Source organism: Tursiops truncatus, chromosome 19, assembly GCF_011762595.2.
Source record: "Tursiops truncatus isolate mTurTru1 chromosome 19, mTurTru1.mat.Y, whole genome shotgun sequence".
Classification (NCBI taxonomy): Eukaryota; Metazoa; Chordata; class Mammalia; order Artiodactyla; family Delphinidae; genus Tursiops; species Tursiops truncatus.
This window is the reverse complement of record NC_047052.1, coordinates 44,321,188-44,347,703: the sequence shown is the minus strand read 5'-3', so window position 1 is coordinate 44,347,703 and position 26,516 is coordinate 44,321,188. Positions and strand designations below refer to the sequence as shown.

The 26,516-nt window shown below is 37.6% G+C and overlaps 1 protein-coding gene across 1 annotated transcript; it reads right to left on the bottom strand.

Moving 5' to 3' along the window:
* Nucleotides 1–3,937: 3,937 nt before the first annotated feature.
* ZNF570 (zinc finger protein 570) lies at nt 3,938–26,224 on the bottom strand. Its single transcript, XM_019941126.3, has 5 exons — nt 25,600–26,224; nt 24,650–24,724; nt 20,614–20,740; nt 20,189–20,284; nt 3,938–7,648 (listed from the first exon to the last, which is right to left on the bottom strand). The coding sequence occupies exons 2-5, from the start codon at nt 24,680–24,682 to the stop codon at nt 6,294–6,296; spliced, it is 1,611 nt and encodes a 536-aa protein (XP_019796685.2). The 5' UTR covers nt 24,683–24,724; nt 25,600–26,224; the 3' UTR covers nt 3,938–6,293.
* Nucleotides 26,225–26,516: the final 292 nt, after the last annotated feature.

The following is a 26,516-nucleotide window of genomic DNA, read 5'->3' as shown; positions in this document are numbered from 1 at the left end:
AAACCTTTGTCTATGAGTATAAAGAGAGAGACAGAAGAATTAGATCACTAAATCACTTTCTGAAGTGAAAATAGGGATGTTACTATCGATTTTACATAAATGAAATGGATTATAGGGCTTCCCTAGTGGCACAGTGGTTGAGAATCTGCCTGCTGATGCAGGGGACACGGGTTCGTGTCCCAGTCTGGGAAGATCCCACATGCCGTGGAGCGGCTAGGCCCATGAGCCATGGCCGCTGAGCCTGTGCATCCGGAGCCTGTGCTCTGCAATGGGAGAGGCCACAACAGTGAGAGGCCCACATACCGTAAAAAAAAAAAAAAAAAAAAAAAAAAAAAAAAAAAAATTATAAGAGAATAATACAAACAGTTGTTGGCCAAGCAAAGGGATAACCTTGATGAAATGGGCAAACTCCTAGAAATACACAAATACAAAAACCAGCTCAAGAAGAAATAGATCTTAACAGACTTATAACAAAAAAGGCAATTAAATCAATAATCACAAGCCTCCCAACAAAGATAAGCTCAGGGTGGCTTCACTAGCGAATTCTAGAATAATGAACACCAACACTTCTTAAAGTCTTCCCAAAAATTGAAAATTGAATTTAAGGGAAAACTTCCAAACTCATCCTATAGGTGGTCAACAATAGCTTGATATCAAAGCCAAAACCAAAACCAAAAAAAAAGTCCTAAAAGCCAGTATCCCTTATGAATATAGATGCAGATATCCTCAACACAATACTAGCGATAATACGCTAGTTATACACAGTGGCCAAGTGGAATTTATCCCAGTCCTGTGAGGGTGTTTCAACATATGAAAACCAATGTAATGTCCTACATTAATAGAATGAAGAGGAAAATCTGAATAATCATATCAATTGATGCAGAAATATGTCTGAGTTAAAACTATAAATCTCTTAGAACAAAACATAGGTGTAAATCTTTGTGACCTTAGATTAATGGTTTCTTTGATATGATACCAAAAGTATAGCAATAGTAGAAAAAATAGACAAATTGGAATTCTTCAAAATTAAAAACTGTTTTGCTTCAAAGGGCACCATCAAGAAAGTAAAAGGACACCTAGAAAATGGGAGAATATGTTTATAAATAACATATCTGATAAGTAACTTGTCTGAGTCCTTTTGCTATAAGGAATTCCATAGCTGAGTGGCTTTTACACAACAGAAATGTATTTCTCACAGTTCTTGAGGCTGGAAAGTACAAGATCAAGGTGCTGGCAGATTCCATGCCTGGTGAGGGTCCACTTTCTGGTTCTTAGATGGATGTCTTTTCACTGTGTCCTCACATAGCAGAAAGGGCAAGTGAGCTCTCTGGGCTCTTTTATAAGGGCACTAATTCCATCTGTGAGGACTCTGCCCTCATGACATAATCATCTTCCAAAGGCCCCACCTCCAAATACCATTACATTTGTCATTAGGGTTTGACATGTGAGTTTTTGTTGGGTGGGGGACACACCAACATTCAGACCATAGCAGAATTTGTATTTAGAATATATGAAGCACTCTTACAGTTCAACAATAAAAAGAACCCCACTGTTATGGACTGAGTGTTTCCCCCACCCCACCAGATGCATATGTTGAAATCCTAACCCACAACTGGAAGGTGCAGCCTTTGGGAGGTAATTAGGTCATGAGGGTGTAGTTCTCATGAATGGCATTAGTGCTGTCAAAAAAACACAAAGAGATGAGTTTTCTCTTGGCTATGTGAAGGTATATAGCCTCATTATATATATATTATATATATATATATATAATGAGAGGGTGGCCATCTGCAAACCAGGAAGACTGTCCATCCCAGACATCAGATCTGCCAGTGCCTTAATCTTTGACTTCTAGCTTCCAGAGCTATGAGAAATAAATGTTTGTTGTTTAAGTCACCCAATTTATGGTATTCTGTTATAGCATCCTGAACTAAGACACCAATTTAAAAATTTGAAAAGGATTTGAATAGACATTTCTCCAAAGATATACAAATGGAAAATAAACATGAAAGGATTCTCAACATCATTAAGGAAAGGCAAATCAAAACCATAGGTAATAAGTACCACTTCACACCCACCAGGATGGTTATAATCTAAATGATGAACAATAATAAGCGCTGGTTTAGATGTGGGGAAATTGGAACCCTCATACATTGACACTGAGAATGATGTGGTAACTAGAAAACATTTTGGTAGTTCCTCAAAAAGTCAGATGTAGAATTACCATATGATCTATGGGACTTCCCTGGCGGTCCAGTGGTTAAGACTCCACGCTTCCACTGCAGGGGGCACTGGTTTGATCCCTGGTCGAGGAACTGAGATCCTGCATGCCACTCGGCATGGCCGAAAATGAATGAATGAATTAATTAATTTTAAAAAAAGAATTACCATGTGATCTAGGAATTCCACTCCTAGTTATATATCCAAAAGAAATAAAAATATATTTTTATTTTTTTGTCCACACAAAACTTGTACACAATGTTCAGAGCAGCAATATTCATAATAGTCAAAATGTGGAAACAATCCAAATGTCCACCCACAGATGAATGGATAAATAAAATGTGGCAAAACCATGAAGTGGAATATTTGGGGCAATAAAAGGGAATGAAGTTCTTACCATATGATTCAGTAATTGGGTTCCTTGGTGTTTACCCAAAGAATCTGAAAACTTATGTACACACAAAAACCTGCACATAGATGTTTAGAGCAGCTTTATTCATAATTGCCAAAACTTGGAAGCAACAAAGATGTCTTTTGGTGGGTGAATGAATAAACAAACTGTGGTACATCCTGCCAGTGGAATATTATTCAGTGCTAAGAAGAAATTAGTTATCAAGTTATGCAAAGACATGAAAGAAATTTAAATTCATATTACTAAGTGAAAGCGGTCAGTCTGAAAAGGCTACATACAGTATGATATCAACTATACAACATTCTGGAAAAGGCAAAACGAAGGACACAACAAAAAACTTATTGTTGCCAGTGGTTAGTGGGCAGGGATAAATAAATGGAACACAGGGAATTTCGGGGCAGTGAAACTACTCTGTATATTATAATGGTGGATTTGTGTCATCATAACGTTATCCAAACACATACAATAAAAAATACCAAGAGTAAACTCTAATGTAAACTCTGGACTTTGGGTGATAATATGCCAATGTAGGTTCATCACCTATAACAAATGTACCACTCTAGTGGGGAATGTTGATAATGGGGGAAGCTAAGCGTGTGTGGGGGTGCGGGGTCATATGAAAAAAATCTCTGTACCTTTCACTCAATTTTGATGTGAACCTAAAACTTCTCTAAAACATAAAGTCTATTTTTTTAAAAGGAGAATGAAGTACTGATACATGCTACAACATGGATTTTGAAAACATTATGCTAATGGAAAGAAGCCAGTCATAAAACACAACATATTGTATAATTCCATTTATGTCCAGGATAGTCAAATTCATAGAAGCAAAAAGTAGATTAGCAGTTGCCAGGGCCTGGAGTGGTTGGGGGGAAATAGCGAGTGATTGTTAATCATACTGATGGTAAGATGTAGTACACACAAATGGTAACTATGTGAGGTGATGGATGTGTTAATTAGCTTGATTGTGGTTATCATTTCAGTGTATAAATATACGAAAACATGTTGTACACCTTAAATATATATAATTTTAATTTGTCAATCCTACCTCAATAAAGCTGGGGGAAAAAAGGAATGATGGGGGAAGAAAATGCAGTAAGTAGGATATAAAACTCTCAGCGTAAAAATATAGTCATTCTCAAAACTCTGATGCCTGGAAGGATAGTCACCAAATTGTTAACAGTGATTGCATCTGGAAGGCAATTGTATACGAGCTTCTTTCTGAAGAAAATGGTGACTATGGATTGGATGAATGGTGAATATGGCATGCCTGAGGTATAGTGAAGGAATAACTGACAAAAGCAAACATTACTTAAATTTTTTTAATTATGAAATAGTTTAAACATATAGAAAGATACAGAGAATAAAAACCCACAACCATCAATTTAGAACTGGCCAGTTATTTTTTAAAGAAATTAATGATTAAAAGATACCTCCCTTTGCATCCTTTCCTCAATCTCATTTTTCTCCCTCCCCAGAGGTCATCACAATTTGATGATTATTTCCATAAATGTTATTACACTATTTCCATATGGTATTTAGCCATGAAAAATATACATAGTGTTGATTTGCATGTTTTCAAACTTTATATAAATAAGTGGAACCATATCACACAAAATACCCTCTAGTTCGATTTCAATAGTTTCTGAGATGTATCCATATTGATAAAAGTATCTCTAGTTCATTAATTTCAATTCTTATTTAAACCCTAATGATTGTTTTGCTTACCCTAAACTTTTCATTTTCACAAACAACACTGAAGTGGGTCTTCATGTACATCTCCCTGAACACATAAGGAGAGGCTCTGTAGAGGTTTAAGTGTGGAATTGCTGGGTCAAAGAGTATCCACATCTTCAACTTTACTAGATATTGATACATTATTCTTTTTAAAAAACTATTTTCAACTGCACTGTATGAATATTCCTATTGCTCCACATCTTCCCAGTAATAGGTACTGTGATGCTTTTTTTAATGTGATGATTTTGAAATAGTTCATTTTATTTTTTTCCCTTACTGCCATGATATACATTGTCAATTATTTTACTACTCCCAAATCCATCCTTTCTCTACTGGTATAAACCAACTTTATCATATGCAAAATTTCTACAAATAGATTAGATTCGATAATTTTCTTGTTCTTTAGAATTCACACTTCATAGTTGAATTTCAAAACAAAGCTGTGAAATTAAAGGGCAAAAAGGCCCATTGAGGAATTTTGCTTGGAACTGCAGTGAAGTTGTAAATTAGGAGTAACTGATAACTTTGTTATTTTGAGTCTCTTCAGCCTAGGCTATATAATACCCTTCAATTTATTTTATTGTTCTTCAGTTTTCTGGGCCTAGAAAATCTATTGTTTTAACTCCATGAGGACATGGTCTTTGTATTGATCATGTTATCTCCTCATGTCTAAATCAGTGTGTGACAAACAGTACTCAAAATTCACTGAATGAAAGTATATATATGCATGTTTGTATATATATAAATGTAGTCAAACTACATTTGACTGTAGTTTTCTTTCCTCAGTCCCCTTTTGGTTTCAATTTTATAATCACTTGATAAAAATTTATATACTTTTTCTATGGGATGAAACAGTTTAAATGCTTTTGAAATCACCTAGATTCACCCATTCAATTACCTGGGATTGATGTCTTTTTATGCTACAGTATAAATTTCTGTTTATTGGGCTTTTGGAGTTAATTGCAATACTCTCTGTTCTTTTCTTGATCTAAATATAAGTTCTGCATTTTTCTCAGTGAATCTTCATTTTATTTAATTAGTATATCCAATTGTTTCTTTAGAAATCTCCTAAAACTGGTTGTGTTATAGTTCTACTACTTTGGTCTATATCAATTACTCACCTAGCGTACAAACACTCCCACATATATTCTAAAGTTTTTAGGTTTCCCCAGTTCTGACCTGCTGCTTCCCATGATGTTCTGCTTTATCCACTAAGGAATCTTGTTTTAGCTGTAAGGATTAAATGAGTTAATATATGTTGAGTATGTAGAACAGTGCCTGGTGCAAAGTAGGCACTCAATGCATGTTAGCTATTATTATTAAATTGAATATCTGCTATATTTGATGCACTATGTTAAGTACTCTGCATGCAAATTTTTTACTTAATATGCACCAATCTACAATAGACACTATTTCATTTAATACTCACATTTCTACAATACAGTATCCTTTATTATCCCTATTTTAAGAATTAAAGAAAACCCTGAGGTTTACATAAGTCAAGCAAGTTACTCAAAATCACACAATGCTACAGTAGTGGTAGAGCTATGATTTTCCAGAATCTAAGCTCTTAGACCTGGGAAGTGCCTAGTGCCCAGAGAGACTGGAATAAAATAAGGCTGAAAGGTATCTAAGAACCAGATAATGAAGCTCCTCATAGACAGTTTTAAAGACTGTGGATGCTAGCTTAAGAACAACAGCAAGCCAAAAAAACTTTTAACTGGAGGCAGTGATGTGTGTATTCTTACATTTGAAAAAGATCAGTTTGGGTGCATGGTGGAAAATGAATTTAAGGGGACCAAATGTTGATGCAGGAAGACCTGTTAGAAAGCTATAGAGTGATCCAGGTGAGATGAATCTTAGACAAGGATGACAATATTAGAGATGGAGAAAAGAGTATAAATTCCAGAAGTATTTTTGAGATAGTCTACAGGACTTGGTGATTGACTGGATTGGGTGGTGACAGTGACTCCCCAAAATGGATTCTCTGATGATGAGCAAGGTGTGCATGCTGTCTGAAGGTTTTCTTGCATTCCTTACATTCATAGGGTCTCTCTCCAGTATGGATTCTCTGATGTTGGGCAAGGGACCCACAGTAACTAAAAGCCTTTCCACAAACATTACATTCGTAAGGCTTCTCTCCAGTATGAACTCTCTGATGTTGAGTAAGGGATGAATCATTGCTAAAAGCCTTCCCACATTTAATACATTCATAGGGTTTCTCTCCAGTATGAACTCTCTGATGTTGAGCAAGGTAGGCAATCTGGCTGAATGCTTTCCTACATTGCTGACACTTATAAGGTTTTTCTCCAGTATGAATTCTCTGATGTTGAGCAAGGTGTGAATTCTGGCTGAAAGCCTTCCCACATTCCTTACATTCATAGGGTCTCTCTCCAGTATGTATTCTCTGATGTACAGTAAGGTATGCACGAAGGCTAAACGCTTTCCCACAGACATTACATTCATAAGGTTTCTCACCAGTATGAACTCTCTGGTGTTGGGCAATAGATGATCTATTGCTAAATGCTTTCCCACATTCAATACATTCATAGGGTTTCTCTCCAGTATGAACTCTCTGATGTTGAGCAAGGTAAGCAAACTGGCTGAAGGCTTTCCTACACACTTTGCATTCATAAGGTTTTTCTCCAGTATGAACTCTCAGATGTTGAACTAGGTGTGCATTCTGACTGAAGGCTTTCCTACATTCCTTACATTCATAGGGTTTCTCTCCAGTATGAATCCTCTGATGTTGAACAAGATTTGATCTCTGGCTGAAGGCTTTCCCACATTCTATACATTGATAGGGTTTCTCTCCAGTATGAATTCTTTGATGAAGAGTAAGGGATGAGCTCTGACTGAAGACTTTTCCACAGTCATTACATTTCAAAAGTTTCTTCTCTGTATAGATACTCTTGGGCTTAATAGCCATTAATCTTTTTTTAAAGCTTTTATGTGTGTTATGTTTATGTACTTTCTCCTCTTTGGGGATTATCTGTTGTGTATGAAGTAGTGTGCTGGGATGGAAACTTCCCCAAGTTTTGTTATATTCTTGTCCTCTTTCATCAACAGGGGCTTCTTCGTGAGTGATTGTCTTTTCCTTGAAACATGCCTTCTGATTCACTGGTTGCCTCTCAAAGTGGCCCTCACATTTCCATTCTTCTTTCAATCTGGAGTACTCAAGGCCACAGCTTGTAAGTGTTTCTATTACTTTCTGAGATGATCGCACTTGATAAATGTCCTGCTTTGGGGTTAACTCTTCAGTCTCACACACAGATTCCCAGTCTGAAAAATAATAAGAAAAAAAATGTCTACTCTATTATGTACCAGAAAGTACATTTATGAAAGTAGTTCTGAAGTGTGTAAGAACAGAAACTGAAAATAGATCATAGAGAAACTTGAGGAGGAATGATTAGAATTATAAGAAAATCAATAAGGTAAATCTCAGGTCAAGAAGGACTTATGTAGGTGACTGGACCTTTTATAATTTTATGCATGTATGAATAATACAGGAACTGAAATAATCTCCATTTTTATAGTTACTTCTTTCAAGAACATTTATTGAAGCTTGTACCAGGTACAAGGTTCTATATGCTTTCATATTGGAGTAAATGAAGATCCTTACCTTCATGGATCTTATGTTCTTGGGGGAGACAGAAAATAAATGCTAAATAAGTAAATTTTATTGTATGTTAGAAGGTACTAAGTGCTATTGAAAAAGAAAAGCAGGGTAAGAGAGATCAGGAGTGTTGGTGAAGTCAAAGTAGGAATCATTAATAAGTTAACCTTAAAGCAGGACTTCCCTGGTGGCACAGTGGTTAAGAATCTGCCTGCCAATGCAGGGGACATGGGTTCGACCCCTGGTCCAGGAAAATCCCACATGCCGCAGAGCAACTAAGCCCATGCGTCACAACTACTGAACCCACATGCCACAACTACTGAAGCCTGCATGCCTAGAGCCCGTGCTCCGCAACAAGAGAAGCCACTGCAATGAGTAGCCCATGCACTGCAACAAAGAGTAGCCCCAACTTGCCACAACTAGAGAAAGCCCATATGCAGCAATGAAGACCCAACTCAGCCAAAAACAAACAAACAAACAAAAAATTAAAGCAAAGATTTGAAGGAAGTGAAAAAGTTAGTTACTTAGATATTTAAAGAAAGAACATCCTGGGCAGAAGAAACAGCCTAAAAGTAGAAGCATGTTTGGATTGTTTGAGGAATAGCAAGAAGGCCACTGTGGCTGGAGAGGACTGAGTAGTAGGAGATGAAGTCAGGGGGTAAAGGATAATCAGATTATTAAAGCTTTATAGGGCACCTAAGAAATTTGGTTTTACTCTGAGTGAGATAGAGAGCCACTGAAGTGGTGTGAGTACAGAAGTGATATCTAGTTATGATTTAATGAAAATACTGGAAGGTGGAAAGCAAGGGGAGAAGGAAGGGGACCTACTATTGTAGCAATCAGTGTGAGAAATGATAATGATTCAGACCAGAGAGGTATCAGTGGAGGTATACAGAGGTGGTCAGATTCTAGGTATATTTTATAGGAAAAGCCAGGAGGATATACCAACAGATTGGATATAGAATGTAATAGAAAGAGATGAGACAAGCATGTCTTCAAAGTTTATGGTCTGAACAATGGAAGGATGGAATAGCCATCAACATTGATGGGAAAAGCTATGGGTACAGCAAGCTTAGGTAGTGAGGTATAGAAGATCCAGAGTTCAGATTTAAACATCATAAACTTAATATGTCTTTTAGACTTTGAAATGGAAATGTTGAGAAGGCAGATGGACACATGATACTAAGTTTAAGGTAGAGGTCTAGGATAAGGGGTTGTTATCCAAAATATATAAATAGCTCATACAACTCAATATCAAAATAACAAACAACTCGATTAAAAAACGTGCAGAAGAACTTCTTTTCCAAAGAAGACATACAGATGGCCAACAGGCACATGAAAAGAAGTTCAACATCACTAACCATTAGAGAAATGCAAATCAAAACCACAGTGAGATATCACCTCACACCTGTCAGAATGGCTATCATCAAAAAGACCACAAATAACAAATGTTGGTGAGGATGTGGAAAAAAGTGAACCCTCCTACACTGTTGGTGGGAATGTAAATTGGTGCAGCCACTGTGGAAAACAGTACAGAGGTTCCTCAGAAAACTAAAAACAGAGCTACCATACGATCCAGGAATACCACTCCTGGTTATGCATCCGAAGAAAATGAAAACACTAATAAAAAAGATATATGCACTCCAATGTTCAGAGCAGCATTATTTACAATAGCCCAGATATGGAAGCAACCCAAGTATCCATCAACAGATGAATAGATAAAGATGTGGTATATATATACTGATACAATAGAATATTACTCAGTCATAAAAAATGAAATTTTGCCATTTGCAACAACATGGATGGACCTGGAGGGTGTTAGGCTTAGTGATAAGTCAGACAGAGAAAGACAAATACTGTATGTTATCACTTATACGAGGAATCTAAAAAATAAAACAAACAAATGAATATAACAAAACAGACTCACAGATACAGAGAACAAACTAGTAGTTACCAGTGAGGAGAGGGAAGCAGGGAGAGGAAAGATAGGGGTAGAGGATTTAGAGGTACAAACTACTATGTATAAAATAAATAAGCTACAAGGATATATTGTACAGCACAGGGAATAGAGCCAATATTTTATAATTATATAAATGGAGTATAATCTGTAAAATTTTTTAAAAAGTTTATGTATTTATTTGTTTACTTTTGGCTGTGTTGGGTCTTTGTTGCTGCATGCGGTCTTTCTCTAGTGGTGAGTGGGGGCTACTCTTCATTGCAGCATGTGGGCTTCTCATTGCAGTGGCTTCTCTTGTTGCGGAACACAGGCTCTAGGCACGTGGGCTTCAGTAGTTGTGGCACGCGGCTCAGGAGTTGTGGCTCGCGGGCTCTAGAGTGCAGGCTCAGTAGTAGTGGTGCACAGGTTTAGTTGCTCTGTAGCATGTGGCATCTTCCCGGACCAGGGCTCAAACCCATGTTCCCTGCATTGGCAGGCGGATTCATAACCACTGCGCCATCAGGGAAGCTCCTCTATATAATTTTTAATCACTATGCTGTACACCTGAAACTAATATAATATCGTAAATCAACTATAATTCAGAAAAAAAAAGAGAAGTCTGGACTAGAGGTTTTTAAATTGGGAGTTGCCAGCATATAGATGGTATTTAAAGAGACTAAATTACTAAGAGAATGAGTGTAGATAGCAGAGAAAGGAGCAAGGAGTGAATCCTGGAGCACTCCAACATTAAGATATTAAGGAAAAGAGAAGAAACCCAAAGAGATTAAGAAGGACAAATGTAAGCAAGAAAAAATCAGGGCTGAGAACATTAATACCACATGATATTAAAGATTATAATAAAAATCAACTTGTTCAATGATTTATACTGAAGAAGTATAAAATACACTTTCACAGTAACATACAGTTTGGAATATATTACTAAGAAATGTCACAAAGGGGATTCCCTGGCAGTCCAGTGGTTAAAGGCTCTACGCTTTAACTGCTGAGGGCACAGGTTCAATCCCTGGTCAGGGAACTAAGATTCCCCCAAGCCGCGTGGTGTGCCCCCCCCCCCGCAAAAAAAGACAGCTAGTAATAGTAACCATTAATAAGAATTATCTTTCTTTATATACAAAGTATACATTGGGACTTGCAAAATACCACATATGAATAATTAGATAAATAAAAGAATAGAATATAGAATAGAATATAAAAGCTATGGGGGAAATTACTGTACTATTTATACTTCTTTTTTTCAAATAAGAATATTATTTTGCAATTTTAGAATCAATTTTAAAAAACAATAGAAGAAAGCATAAAGAAAATAATTAGTCTCAGAGGATATCTTTAACATTGACAACAACAACAACAATGAAGAGGGAAAAAACCCTAGAAATAAACTTTATAAGAAAAGAACAAAAGCTTTACAATTCTGATGGACCACCCCAAAAAATTTGAATAAAGGGAGAAGATACACACTTTGCTTTTGTATATGAGGAACCAACAATGTAAAGCCACAAAGTCTGACTAAATTTACCTATCATGTCCGTTCAATTACAGTCAGAGCCTATTGTGATTTCTTAAAAGAACTGTGCAATAAAGAATTTGGCAGACCTTTGTCCCTATTTCCCAGGAGGTAACCTCTAAGCCATCTAAACTCCTGGAAGGAGTGTCTTTGTTATTCATGGTGAGCCCTTTGGACTACACCTGATGGTTAATACTAGTAAGGTGACTCATGATGAGCCCCTAGATAGTTTTTGCTAATGAGATAGATGACTCAGGCTGGAGGCTAACCATGCTGGAAAGACGAACCATATGATTAAAGGGTTGGAGCTTTGAGCCACCATGATATCAGTCTGACTTTTGGGAAAGGAAGGAAGGCTGGAGATTGAGTCATGTTGGGTAATGATTCACTCAATCATGCCTACATAATGAAACAAAACAAACAAACTCTGGACACTGAAGCTTGCGAGAGCTTTCCTGGTTGGTAATATCCTTTTGAATATTGAGATGCCTGGTGGGTAATATCCTTTTGAATATTGAGATGCCTGGTGGGCCCTCAGGACAACAGAAACTTCACATTTGCAACTCTCCCAGCCCTCACCCTTGGTGTTTCTCCTTTCGGCTAGTTCTGATTTGTAGTCTTTGTTACAGTAAAGCTGTAATGATAATATATAGCTCTTGCTCTGAGTACTGTGAGTCATTCTAGTAAATTATTAAACCTGAGGGTGACTGTAGGCACTCCCAAACATGTAGCCAGCGGGTCACAAATGAGGGTGGCCCTGAGGATCCCCTAACTTGCAGCTGGTGTTTGAAATAAGCACAATCTTGTGGAATGCTGTCCTCTCAGATTTTGCAGTTTGGCAAACTCACTGCAAAAAAAAAAAAAAATTTTTTTTTTTTTAAGGAATTCCCTGGCAGTCCAGTGGTTAGGACTCGGCACTTTCACTGCGTTGGGCCCGGGTTCAATCCCTGGTTGGGGAACTAAGGTCCCACAAGCTGTGTGACATGGCCAAAAAAAACCAAAAGCACCATGAATAAAAAAAAAATTTTTTTTTAAATCCTAACATTCATCAAGAAAATAAACATGAATCCAGGATAAACTATATGTTAGCCATAAAACAAGTCTTAATAAATTTCAAAAGATTGAAATCAAATTATCTTTTTTTTTTTTGCGGTACAAGGGCCTCTCACTGCTGTGGCCTCTCCCGTTGCGGAGCACAGGCTCCGGACACATAGGCTCAGCGGCCATGGCTCACGGGCCCAGCCGCTCCACGGCATGTGGGATCTTCCCAGACCGGGGCACAAACCCGTGTCCCCTGCATCGGCAGGTGGACTCTCAACCACTGCGCCACCAGGGAAGCCCTTAACTATCTTTTTTAATCGTAATGGAATGAAACTAGAAATCAATAGCAAAAGAAAAATTGGAAAATCCACACATGTGTGGAAATTAAACAACACACACTTAAACAACCAATGGGTCAAAGAAGAAATCACAGAAGAGTTTAAAAATATCTTAAGACAAATGAAAATAAAAATATGACATACCAAAATTTATGGGATGCATCAGAAGCAGTGCTAAGAGGGAAATTTATAGCTGTGAAGGTTTACATCACAAGGGAAGAAAGATCTCAAATCAACAATATTAACAAACTAGAAAAAGAGCAAACTAAGCCAAATCTAGAAGAAAGAAGAAGATAATAAAGATTTAAGCAGAGATAAACCAGATAGAGAATTAAAAAAGCAATAGAATCAACTAAACCAAGAGTTGTTTTTTCAATAAGATCGACAAAACTGATGAACCTTTAATACGACTAAGAAAAAAGAGCAGTTCAACTAAAGTCAGAAATGATTCTAGCCAGAGCAATCAGGCAAGAAAAACAAATAAAAAACATCCAAATTAGAAAGGAAGAAATAAAATTGTTTCTGTTTGTAGACAACATGATCTTACATGTAGAAATCCTAAACACTCCACAAAAGAAAAACAAACACCTGTTATAACTAACAAATTCAGCACAGTAGAAGAATACAAAGTCAACACACACAAATCAGTTGCATTTCTATACACTAACAATGAACAATCTGAAAAGAAAATTAAGAAAACAACTCCATTTACAATAGCATCAATAAAGAATAAAATATTTAGGAATTAATCAAGAATGTGAAAGACTTCTACAATGAAAATTACAAAACATTACTGAAAGAAATTAAAAATATAAATAAATGAAGAGGGGCTTCCCTCGTGGCGCAGTGGTTGAGATTCCGCCTGCCGATGCAGGGGATGTGGGTTCGTGGCCCACTCTGGGAGGATCCCACGTGCCGCGGAGCAGCTGGGCCCATGGGCCATGGCTGCTGGGCCTGCACATCCAGAGCCTGTGCTCCGCAACAGAAGAGGCCACAGCAGTGAGAGGCCCATGTACTGAAACTAAAAAATAATTTAAAAAGTAAAATAAATGAAGACATTCTGTGTTCATGGATTAGAAGTTAATTAGAATTTAATTAGAGGGGGTTAATTTCCAGAAGTTAATTAGAAGTTAAGATGTCCAAACTACGCAAAACTATCTAGAGATTCAATGTAATACCTATCAAAATCCCAATGCTTTATCCAGAAACAGAAAAATTGATCCAAAAATTCATATGTAATCTCAATGGACCCTGAATAGTCAAAAGAATCTTGAAAAGGAAGAAGAAAGTTGGAGGTCTCACACTTCCTGGTTTCAGAACTTATTACAAAGCTACAGTACTCAAAACAGTGTGGTGTGACATAAAGATAGATATATATACTGATGGAATAGAAAACAGAGAGCTCAGAAATAAACCCTCACATATATGGTCAAATGACTTTTCACAAGCATGCCAAGACCATTCCATGGAGAAAGGACAGGTTTTTCAATAAATGGCGCTGGAAAAATTAAATATCCACATGCAAAACAAAGAAGTTGTTACACCATATACAAAAATTAACCCCAAATGGATCAAAGACTTAAACCTAAAACTTAACACTAAAATAATCTTAGAAGGAAACATAGGGAAAAATCTTCATGACATTATAATCGGCAATGATTTCTTGGTTATGATACCAAAAGCACAGGCAAGAAAAAAGTAGACAAATTGGAGTTCATGAAAATTAAATACTTCTGTGCATCAAAGGACATAATCAACAGAGTGAAAAGGCAACCCACGGATAGAATGGGAGAAAATATTTACAAATCATGTATCTGAAAAGGGGTTAATATCCAGAGTACATAAAGAACTCCTAAAACTCAACAAGAACACAATTAGATTATCAGACTGGACAAAAAAATGTTTAGCTATATACTGTTCACAAAAAGAACACATAGAAAGTAAGAGAGTAAAGGGGTGGGAAATACTAAACTAAGGAAATATTAACAAAAGAAGGCTAATATAGTTATATTAATATTAAGCTAAATAGTTAAGGGAAGAATCATCACTAGATTTAAAGAGTAACAATAATATAAGAATTCACCAGAAAGATAATCCCCCAAACGTATCACCTTATAAAACACTTTCAAAATACTGCTCAAAGAGATTTTTTTTTAAATCCATAAAGACACAGAAGAGTTGACCAGCACAATTAACGAGCTTAATCCAATGAACATATATAAAATGCTGTACTCCACAAGCAGCACACATTCTCCAGAACACACAGTATATTTACCAAAATTAACCCCTAAGATGTAAAAGAGGTTTCAAAGTATTTCAAAGAATGCATGTTAACTAGACCGTATCCTCCAATCACAATGTAGTTAAACCAAACAAAAACCTTCAATTTGCAACTTAAAGCTTCCAAATAATTCATAGTCAAGAAAAAAAATCAATGGAAATTAGAAAATGTTAAGAAATACAATGATAACAAAAATGTTACATACCAAAATATGTGAACTATATTCCTAATATAGTCTTAAATGCTTATAATAGAAAAGAGAAAGCCTCAAAAACACTGAATTATCTAAGTTTAAAAGCCAGCAAAAAAGAGAGAGAGAGAAAATAGCATAAAAAATATAGGAGGAATAAAATAGTAGAGGAGAAATACATGAAAAAATTTTAAAGATAAATTAGAGAGGATCAGTGAAGTAAAAAATGTCTGAAAACATTAATAAGTTGAAAGATTTGTTTCTCCCTTTTTAGAAGGAAAAAGAGGTCATACTTACATATACTACCAACTTCAGATAAGAGAAAATAATGAATAATTTTATCTAATAATTAAAACTTATATGAGAATTATAAATTTTTAGGAAAAAACCATAACTCCATGACTATAAGAAGAATAAAAAACACAAAATCTTATAACAGAAATTGAATTAATAGTTTAAATTCTTTTCACACACAAAAAATCCCAGGCCAAGATGAACAAAGTTCTACCAAACATTCAAAAGACAAATTTGTAAAATTTTACCCAAATTCTTCTAAGGAAGAAAAAGAGGAATACTCACCAACAGATTTTATGAAACTAGGACAATCCTGATTCCAAAATCTGACAAGAAGAGTACATGAAGGGAAAAACTGAAGGCCAACCTCACTGACAAACATAGATGCAAAATAACTAAACAAAATATTGGCAAATAGCAGCTAGCTATGAATGGAAAAGATGAAGATGGGTTTGTCTCAGGAATACAAGATTGGTTCAACATTAAATATGTAATTCACTACATAAACAGATGAAAAAGTAAAAATCATCTAATCATCTACAGTTACAAAAAAACATTAAAACTCAAAAGCTTTACACAAACAAAACTCTAGCAAACAGTAATGAAAGGGTATCTACCAGAAACATTTAAACATCAGAATTATTAATTACAAAATATTAAAGCACTTTCATTGAGACCAGAAGTTGATAAAAATGCCTGCTATCACTACTTTGGTTCATACCATATTGGTGATCTAAGACAGGGTAACAGAAAAAAGAAATTAAGGGTATAAGAAATTAAAATAAAGGAACTGCCATTATTCACAGACATGCCTGCCCACAGAAAAATCCAAGGAAATCTAAAAATTACTAGTATTAATGGGAGAGCTTGGCAACGTTGCTGGATATAAGGTCAAAGTACAAAAGTTAACTTTATTTCTATGTATGAGCAACAAATTGAAAACACAGACAACATTTAACACAGGAACAAAACTAAAATGCCTAGGAATTAATCTAATAGAAGATGTGCATGTCCTTTATGGAGAAAATTATAAAACACATTTGAAGGAAATTTAAAGACCTAAGTAAATGGAGAGATAAACTATGTTCACAAATAAAAACAAATTCCAAAATTGATATATAGAATAAAATTTGGACCAAAAGCCAATAGCTTTTTGTTGTTTTCTAGTGGAAATTGACCTAAATTTAGTTAGATGGCCAAAGGGCAAACAAGAAATTCTGAAGAACATAAACAAGGTATAGGGACTTACCCTAACAGATATTGAAGTATTACATTAAAATATTTAAGATAGTGTGGTACTGGCGTAAGAAAACAGAGATCAATGGAATGGAACAGAGCTCAAAATCAGACCCATAAATATACTATAACCTGATATATTAAGAGGTAACATTCAGAACAATAAGCAAAGAGAGCTCACTTCTTCAGTAAATGTCTGAGACATTTGATTTTAGAAATTAAATACTTCAATCTCAAAAATCAATTTCAATTGGATTATGGCCCTAAATGTAAAAGGAAAATCTTTAGAAGACAATTTGAGAACACCCATATGACTTCAGAATATAGAAAGGTTTCTTAAAACAAAATATCAAAATCAAAAACATAAGCTACACAAATCAAAACCACGAGATATCATCTCATACATTTCACAATGGCTATCATTAAAAAGACCACAAATAACAATGTGAAGAAAGGGGAACCCTCTTGCACTGTTGGTGGGAATGTAAATTGGTACAGCCACTATGGAAAACAGTACAGAGGTTCCTCAGAAAACTAAAAATAGAACTACCATATGATCCAGCAATTCCACTCCTGGGTACATATCTGAAGAAAACAAAAACACTAATTCAAAAAGATACATGCACCCCAATGTTCATAGCAGCATTATTTACAACAGCCAAGATATGGAAGCAATCTAAGTGTCCATTAACAGACGAATGGATAAAGATGTGACATATATACCTATATATATGTATGTGAATATATATAATGGAATACTACTCAGTCATAAAAAAAGAATGAAATTTTGCCATTTGTGGGTATTAGGCTTAGTGATAAGTCATACAGAGAAAGACAAATACTGTATATTATCACTTATATGTGGAATCTAAAAAATAAAACAAACAAATGAACATAACAAAACAGAAACAGACTCACAGATACAGAGAATGAGCTAGTGGTTACCAGTACAAAGAAGGTATGGGGGAGGGGCAGGATAGTGGTAGGGGGTTAAGAGGTACAAACTACTATGTATAAAATAAATAAGTAGGAATTCCCTGGTGGCCCAGTGGCTAAGACTTGGCGCTTTCACTGCAGTGGGCCTGGGTTCGATCCCTGGTCAGGGAACTAAGATCCCACAAGCCACATGGCACAGCAAAAAATAAATAAATAAATAAGCAACAAGGATATATTGTATAGCACAGGGAATATAGCCAATATTTTATAACTTTAAATAGAGTATAGTCTATAAAAATATCAAATCACTATGTTGTACACCTGAAACTAATATGATATTGTGAATCAACTATACTTCATAAAAAATATATATATTCCCCAAACTGAACAAAAGACTTGAGCAGGCACTTCACAGAAGAGGAAATCAAAATGGCCATTTATATATATAAAAAGATGCCAAATTTTTTTAGTAGTCAAGGAAATTCAGATGACAAGTATAAGGAGATAATATTTCATACCCATCAAAATTGCAAAAAATTTGTCAATTCTGAATGTGGAGCAATGAGTACTCTTACACACAGCTGTTAACTGTTAGAAATGTAAATTAGTACAAGTAATCTGGAAAGTAAAATAGCATTATGCAGTAAATTCCTGGCTATATTCTCTACATGAACTCCAGCATATGTACACCATCAGTCATGTATAATAAGGTTCATAGCAGTAACATTTATAATAACATAAAACTGAAACAACTCAAATGCCCTTCAATGCATAAATTGTGATTTTTCACAGTGGAATACATTATATTTCAACAGGAAAAAAAAAAATTCAATAAAAAATAGTCACTAAAATCAATATGGATGAATCTCAGGAATATAATTTTGAGTTGAAAAAAGTCAGAATTATCTGTATACTATATTTCTAATATATTTCCATATATAAAAAATTGAAAACATGCAAATATAAGTATTTTGTTTAGGGCTATATGGCACCAACAATAAAGAAAAGTCAAGAAATGATAAGCAAAATTGTAGGATAATGGTTACCCTAGTGAGTGGTAGAGATGGTCCAAGAGTAGGGAGTGATATATCGCTAGGCAGGGGCCCTTGAGGGCCTAAAATGGCACTGACAACCTTCTATATCCTAAGTTAAGAAGCAGGTACATTTTTTGTTATATTATTACCTAAAGTACATATTTAGTCTAATATATTTATGTGTGTATGATTTATTTAATAATAATAATTAATAAATAAAATTTAGCCATGTATTCTTTGATACTATAGTTCCATATCAAAATTTTTCCTTAGAAAACTGAACATGAACATAAAAGACTGGGGAGAGGTAGTGGAAGGGGTGGGGATGGGTTGGGGAGTAGTGTTGACAGAGATGTTTACAATGACCCTAATTTTCTTCTGAACTTTAAGTCCTTCATTTCACCTTAATGCTTCCTATGCCTATCTGAAAATCCTTCTTACACCACAAAGCTAACCTCTTAATCTCTTCTCCCTCAAATGTTTTCTAGCTTTTGACCTTTTTTTTTTGGCCACACCACACCACATGCAGGATCTTAGTTCCCTGACCAGGGATCAAACCCATGCCCCCTGCAGTGGAAGTGAGGAGTCTTAACTACTGGACCATCAGGGAAGTCCCTGACCTGTGTTTTTGTTAAAGACCATCTTCCCAACTAAGCAGACTCCTCTCTCACCTCTCTCTGAGCTTCCTTCATGTCAGCTTTCTTTTCATGTGTGCCATTTTCAGCCATATTTTATCACTGCTACAAGCCTATCAACTATTTGATTATTTACATAAACGTATAATACCCTAGCATCTTGCAAGTACTCTGTTTAAAGTACAAATTCAATAAATGTTGATTAAAGGAATGAATGAACTGACCATTAAGAGAAAAATGAGGCATTTAGAGATAAACTACTACTATTATAATACTAGCAGCTAACAGCTTTTGAGCTCATAATATGAGATAGGAACTGTTGAAAGCACCTTAAAAATATTATCCCATTTTATAGATGACAAAACAAAGGCACAGAGAGGTTAAGTAACTTGCCCAAAGTTCCACTGCATGTAAGTGTCAGGATTTGAACTTGTTACTTCAGTTACAGCTCTTTGTGGTTCATCAAAAGTTCAAAAGTTCATCAGATTAGGAAAAGATTTTTTAAAGACTGGAAGAGGTTTATGAGACTGGGAAGGAAGGGGACTCAGAATAGATAAGAGGGGGCAAAATGTGAAAGGAGAGACAGTTTAGAATATCAACTTTGGGAGAACACACTAAAAGGACTCAAGCTTCTACTAAGACCTAGGACATTTGAGAGGAACATGCCAACAACAAAGAAGAGTGAAGAGGTGTGATACCTTTGAGTCAAGCTGGGCTGTCACCTGCAAAGGTTTTTGCCTGCCTATTCCTCTTCACTCACCTGAGCACAGGTCTTTTGTCAGCTCTCTCTTTACCATCCAGGGCTCCTTCCCTTGTTCCAACAATAATATCACACTTGGTTTAGAAAAGCAAAGTCCTGCATATAAGAAACAGAATTTGGTCATGCTGTAGATATCCCAGAACTCACATCCAATTCTTTGATCATCAGGGAAGAGGGAGCTTGCAGTAAGCCAGAGAAAACTGTGATAAGGACATGTATTCAAAGGACAGGGAAGTTGAAGCTTCCAACACAGATTAATAATAGACCTGTTCACTGCCAACTCCACAAATATTAACCCATTACTTTGGCACAGGCAGCAGACTTTCAGCCAAGCACTACAGATGCTATCCAAAAATTCACAACAATGGTGGTAGCAAAGTGCCCCTTATGAGTATAAGCTCAATTTTACAAGAAGATATTATTACCCAGTGATACCAAGATCCTGTAGTTCTCCAACATCACATTACTGTACAGATGCCTCTGAGAAGAATTCAGACAATCCCACTCCTCTTGGGAGAAGTCTACAGCCACATCTCTGAAGGTCACCAACTCCTGAAATGAAATAAATAAATGAAGTGAAACAACCTCATCTCTTCCCATACTCACTTCATTCATTCTGCCCCAGGCACACAGGGCTCTCCCATATATTACATTCTCAAATATGTCAAGAATGTTCCCCCTCAGGGCTTTTGTGCTTCTCAGATCATTCTGTATATAACAAAAGCAATGCTCTTACCCAAGCTGCCTATTCCCCTAACCCTCCTTATTTTTCTATATGGTACTTATTTTGTTATTTATTGTCTGCTCCCCACCTCCATTAAGATGTAAAGTCCATGAGGGCAGAGTATGTTTTTGTTTTGGTCACTGCTATATACCAGTTATAGAACAGTATCTGGCACACATGAGGCATTCAAATACTTGCTGAATAAACAAAATTAATGAATGAATGCTTTGCAAAGTTCAAGAAGCTATAAGAGGATCAAAAATGAGACCATAAAGTGCTTGCTGTATCTCTGAAAACTGTTCTAGATCAAGCAAAACAAATGATCAATTCCATTAAAATTCAAATACTTTTATAGAGAGTACTTAAAATTTTGTGTAAAGAAATGAGTGTTCCACTCATAATACTGTTTTTTTTTTTTTTTTTTGCGGCACGCGGGCCTCTCACTATTGTGGCCTCTCCCGTGGCGGAGCACAGGCTCCGGATGCGCAGGCTCAGCGGCCATGGCTCATGGGCCTAGCCGCTCCGCGGCATGTGGGATCTTCCCTGACCGGGGCACGAACCCGCGTCCCCTGCATCGGCAGGCGGACTCGCAACAACTGCGCCACCAGGGAAGCCCCATAATACTGTTTTTGCTTATAGGGGCTGAGTAAAGTTCTTAAAAACTTGGAGCTATGTTATGATTCAGCTGGATTCCAGGTTTCTATAATGTGACCACCTGATGAAAACTAACATACATTATGTGTTTGTGTGTGGGGATGGATACACACACACACACACATACACACTCGTAAATTGTTTTCTTTTCTTACAAAATTAGAAGAGGTGAATCTGTCAAAGCAAGACTTTTAATTGGGCATTTGATACAATTTTGTCATAGTTTAAAAAACTGTCTCTACAAAATAAAAATTCTTAAAGTGTTTTTTCAACACACAGTAACTTTTCTTCTTATTTAATTATATGAAGTCGTTTGTGAATTTCTCTCTCTGCCCTAGCAATAACATCCTTCATATACTGCAGAAACGCTCCTGTTAAGAGTTAGTTTCATGTGGTATACATGCTTCCAAAAATGTTTTCCTTAGCTTACATAAATATGTATAATAAATGTATAAATTTTTTATATACAACATACACATTTTTTCACTGAGTCTTTACTTTATACAATTAAAATAATTACAATGTCAACATAAGGAGCTTAAACGCTAACCTTAAAATATTTGACCTCTAACAAAGAACCTCTTAAAATATTTGAACTCTAACCAAATACTTGGTTTCAAAATCCATTCATAATTATAATCAAACCAGTCTAAAGAAAGTCAACAGTTCCCTTAACGTTTTTGCCTTACAGAAACATGATTCCCAATAGAGAAGACAACTTTCCCTGAAGCCCTGTCATGTGGTGACTGTCTTATTTCTCACATCCCTTGTACACAGCACATGGAGGTGAGGTAGGTGACCTCTTTGCTCCTTACACTTGTTTCCATACCATTGCCCCACCCTCTTTCCTAAAATATACCTAGTTTTCAACCTCATGAAATCAGGCTATGTCACTATCACTTCTTGTTTCCATTATCTACCAATTCCTCGTAGATGCAAATTCTCTGTCATTGCTTGAACACTTCAGCATCTAACTCACTGTTACTCTCTCCAATAGTACTCCCATTAAACGTACGGGAGTACCCATATGTTTCAATATCCATATAAATAACCCTCCCAACAGCCTGGCCTCTCAGTTCTCTGACCCCATCTTCTCCAATAAGTCTGTCTTCCACACTTCTACAGTCGCTCACTTCATGATCATGCCCTAGACCTTGTCGTTACCAATAAGTACAAAACCCTCCATAATCTCAACTCTCCCACTCTCACTTCTACCTCCTATATTCCAGTTTTTTCCCTCTGGTACCCCAATTAGGATAATTCTTCCACCACACTAGAACCTACAAATCATTGATCTCACCACGTTTTCACTGTTCTTCACTCCCACATACCCTCACTTCCTAGAACAACCATTTGTTATAATCACTCCCACGCATATACCTTCAACTGCCCGGCTCCCTCTCACTTAACTATACTCACCTGGTTAAACCACAGCCATCACTCAGCATACTCTGTTTCTGGAAGCTGCACAGCTGAACTTTGCTAGAGAAATCATGCTAATTGGTCTCACTTTAAATTCATGATCACTAACTTCCAGGGGACCAAAATGATACATTTCTACCTACATACATGATATATTTCTCTAGTCCATTCATTTCCCCCACCCTCCTAAATGACCATTTGATACTTTCTTCTCTCTCCTCAATCTTCAATACCTCCCCCCCCATCCTTTCTCTCAGCTAAGGATCTTGCTTTGTCTCACTGAAAAAACAAAGCCATTTTAAGAGAATTTCCACAAATTCCCACAACATCTACACATCTACTTGCATCTGGCCCATAAACTCTAATTTGATCCTATTACTATAAATGAACAGCCCACTTTCCTAGCAAAGGCCAAACCCCTCCACTTGTATCCTAGACCTCAGCTGCTCTCAGCTTCGCAAGCAGTGTTCCAGCAATTCCCTCCTCTCTCCTCTTCATCTTCAATTTCCCTTTCTATTGAATCTTTAACATCAGCCCACAGACATATATCCATCTTTTAAAAACCTTGTTGACTACAGTTTCTCCTTCAGTTACCACTCATTTCTCTTCTTCCCTTACAGCTAAACTGTTTTAAAGAGTTGTCTATACTTTCCATTGTTTCTCTCCCTGAAATGAAGAGGAATGACATAATATGACATACGTAACAGGATCACTTTGGCTGCTCTGTTGGGGATAGCAATAATCCAGGTGAGAGATATTGGTTTATACCAGAATAGAAACTGGTGGTAGTAATAAGTGGTCAGATTTTGGATATATTTTGAAGGCAGGACAAACAGAATTTCCTAATGGAAGACTTTTAGCTTGAACATCTTAGATGGGGAAGTATGTAAGAGTTTTCTAATTGATTTTCCTGTTTCTATCCTTGTCCCATTCAGTTTATTTTCAATAGCAGCCAGAGTGATCCTATTAAATGGGAATCAGATCATGCCACTCCTATGCTCCCAAACTTCCAATGGCTCATTTCACTCAGTTTGAGACATCTAAATTTGAGGTATCCATTCCACAACCAAATGAAGATGCTGAGTAGGCAGTTGGATAGATGAGTCTGGATTTCTGGGCTGTATACAATTTGGTAGTTGTTGACATATAAATGGTATATAAAGCCGTGAAACAGAGTGAGATCAACAAAGGAGTGTAGACAGAGCAGAAAAGAAGACTAGGATTAAGCCCTCTTAGTTAATAGGTGCTTAGCAAAAATCTGTTGAATGAATGAACATTTGGACAGAGACCAGAATGAAGAAGTTGGTCTGTATCTGGGGGAACAGCATTCTAGGCAGAGGGAACAGTAAGTGCAAGGCCATGAGTTAAGAATGCACTCAGATCACGACAAGGAAGCTAGTGTGGCTGGAGCCAAGTGAGTGATATACAGAGTGGGAAAAATTAGATGAGGTCAGAGGGTTAGCCAGAGACGAGTTTATGTAGGGCCTTGCAAGCCAAGGCAAGGACTTCAACATTTATCCAGAATCAGGTGGGAATCCATTGGAGGGTTTTAAGAAGTGACATGATTGGTCACCCAGAAAAGTTTCAGCAGAAGGAAAATTAATGTCTGCTTCTTTTGAAAAGCAGGAAAATATTTCAGGAAAGAGAAAACACCAGCTCACCTGGTACATGGCTTTAAGAAGTCCAACAGCCATTCTTTCCTCCCCTTGACTCTTCTCTTGGGAAATGGCAGTGTCCTTAGATGAGTGAGATGGGTAAGAGAACATGAGAAACTAGGCTTTCCTTGCAGCATCCAGAATCACTAGCTTAGAATTTTTCTGCTTTTCTTTCCTCTGTTGCACCCTTCCCTCCAATAGAGAGAAGGCAGAATGGAGACCTAGGAATCTTCTTGCATACAATTTAACCTGTGCCTAAATCACTTCCTAATTTATTATTTTAACAAGAGATTTTCTAGATTTTACAAATAAAAACTCCAAGTAATGTAATCATTTGCATAAAGACACACAGCTAATAAATAACAGCACCGAGATCAGATAAAGGTCTTCCTGATTCCACTTTCCTTCTCCTCTCCAGTAGGTCAGTGGTTCTGAAACTTGGTGGCACACTGGCATCACCTGGTTAGCTTTAATAGATACTGGTGGCACAGAGTCTCACTCAGCGCCCTCCCCCACCCCCCGCAAAAAAAAAAAAAAAACACAACATACACTCACAGATTCTTAAAAACTACAGCGCCAACCACCATCTTACACAGATCACAGCGGCCACGGGTACGGGCAGTTTCACACCGTCACCCTCTCCCATAGCCCCCAGCCTCAAATACTAGGGTATCACAACCGGTGATCTCACACTCCAGTCACAAAGAAGCCGAGGATACAGGAACAACGGGAGACAGAGAGTACCCTCCCGCCCCCGCTCACAGTCTCGCCCTCTGTGGCACCAACCATCGACTCACTCGCACCCACAGTCACACAGATACGATGTGTACAGGCACATCGGGTGGCAGGCTCACGCACCGTAAGGTCTCAACCCCGTCTCACACGAAGAGTCACACAGAAGGCCCGGGGACCGACGTCAGGGTGACCCACAGGCCGCTCCTCAACCCACTTCCTACCTGCAGAACTGAAGTGCCGGAAGACCAGGTTCAAGCCCGGAAAACTCGGGTAACCTCCTCTCGGGCCCACCTCCTGCCCTGAATCTGAGGGAACCCAGCCTCCGCGGGCCCGGAAAGAAGCGACCGGGCCTCCGGAGGACACAAAGGCGCAGCGGGCCCAGTGCTCGCGGGGGCCACTGGGAAATGTAGTCCTGACCAGAAAAAGGCTCGGCACCCGGGAGCTCAACTCCCACAGCTCAGCTCCTCTGGGGGTTCGTAACACCGCCCCCTGTGCCCCGGCTCTTGCCACGCTGACCTCTCACTGGCCTTGCAGAAGGAGCCTGGAAGTCCCGATGATTCCTCTCAGCTCCGAGCCTGGGTCTGACACAGAGACTGGCCGAGCGTCACACTAGACGGTCTGGGATTGAAGTGCGCAGGCACAGGGTTTCGGTTCACCTCCCTAAGCAATGCAGCAGAGAATTACAAGCCTTGGGCTAGTCGCAGGGGGCCGGGTGGTGTGTGGGCGCGCGCTAGTGCGCTCGCGTGTACACAAAGTGCGTGAAGAGTGAGTCCCTCTCTTTGAGCTGGGGAACCTGAAAAAAGTGTGTGGTGTGTGGTGGGCAGTTGGGAGTGGAGTGCGCAGGTGCATTATGCGTCCACCCAGTCCCGCCTTCCCTAGGGCGTTCTTTCTCAGGGAATGGTTTACCTTGAAGGCAGGAGGGGAGGGGTCAGGGTAGAGTGTCATCCTGTGCATATGGTTCCTGTGTTTGTGATTTAGTGACGGTGGATGTGACTGTGTCCCCTCTTCCTAAAATGGCTCCTATGTCGGGTATCTTCAAAGTTCCCTACGTTCGGATACAAATGTCACATTTCCAAGAGGGCTTCCCTGATTACACTTCTCCCCCGACACTTCACGGCTCCTTAACCTGACTCTATGC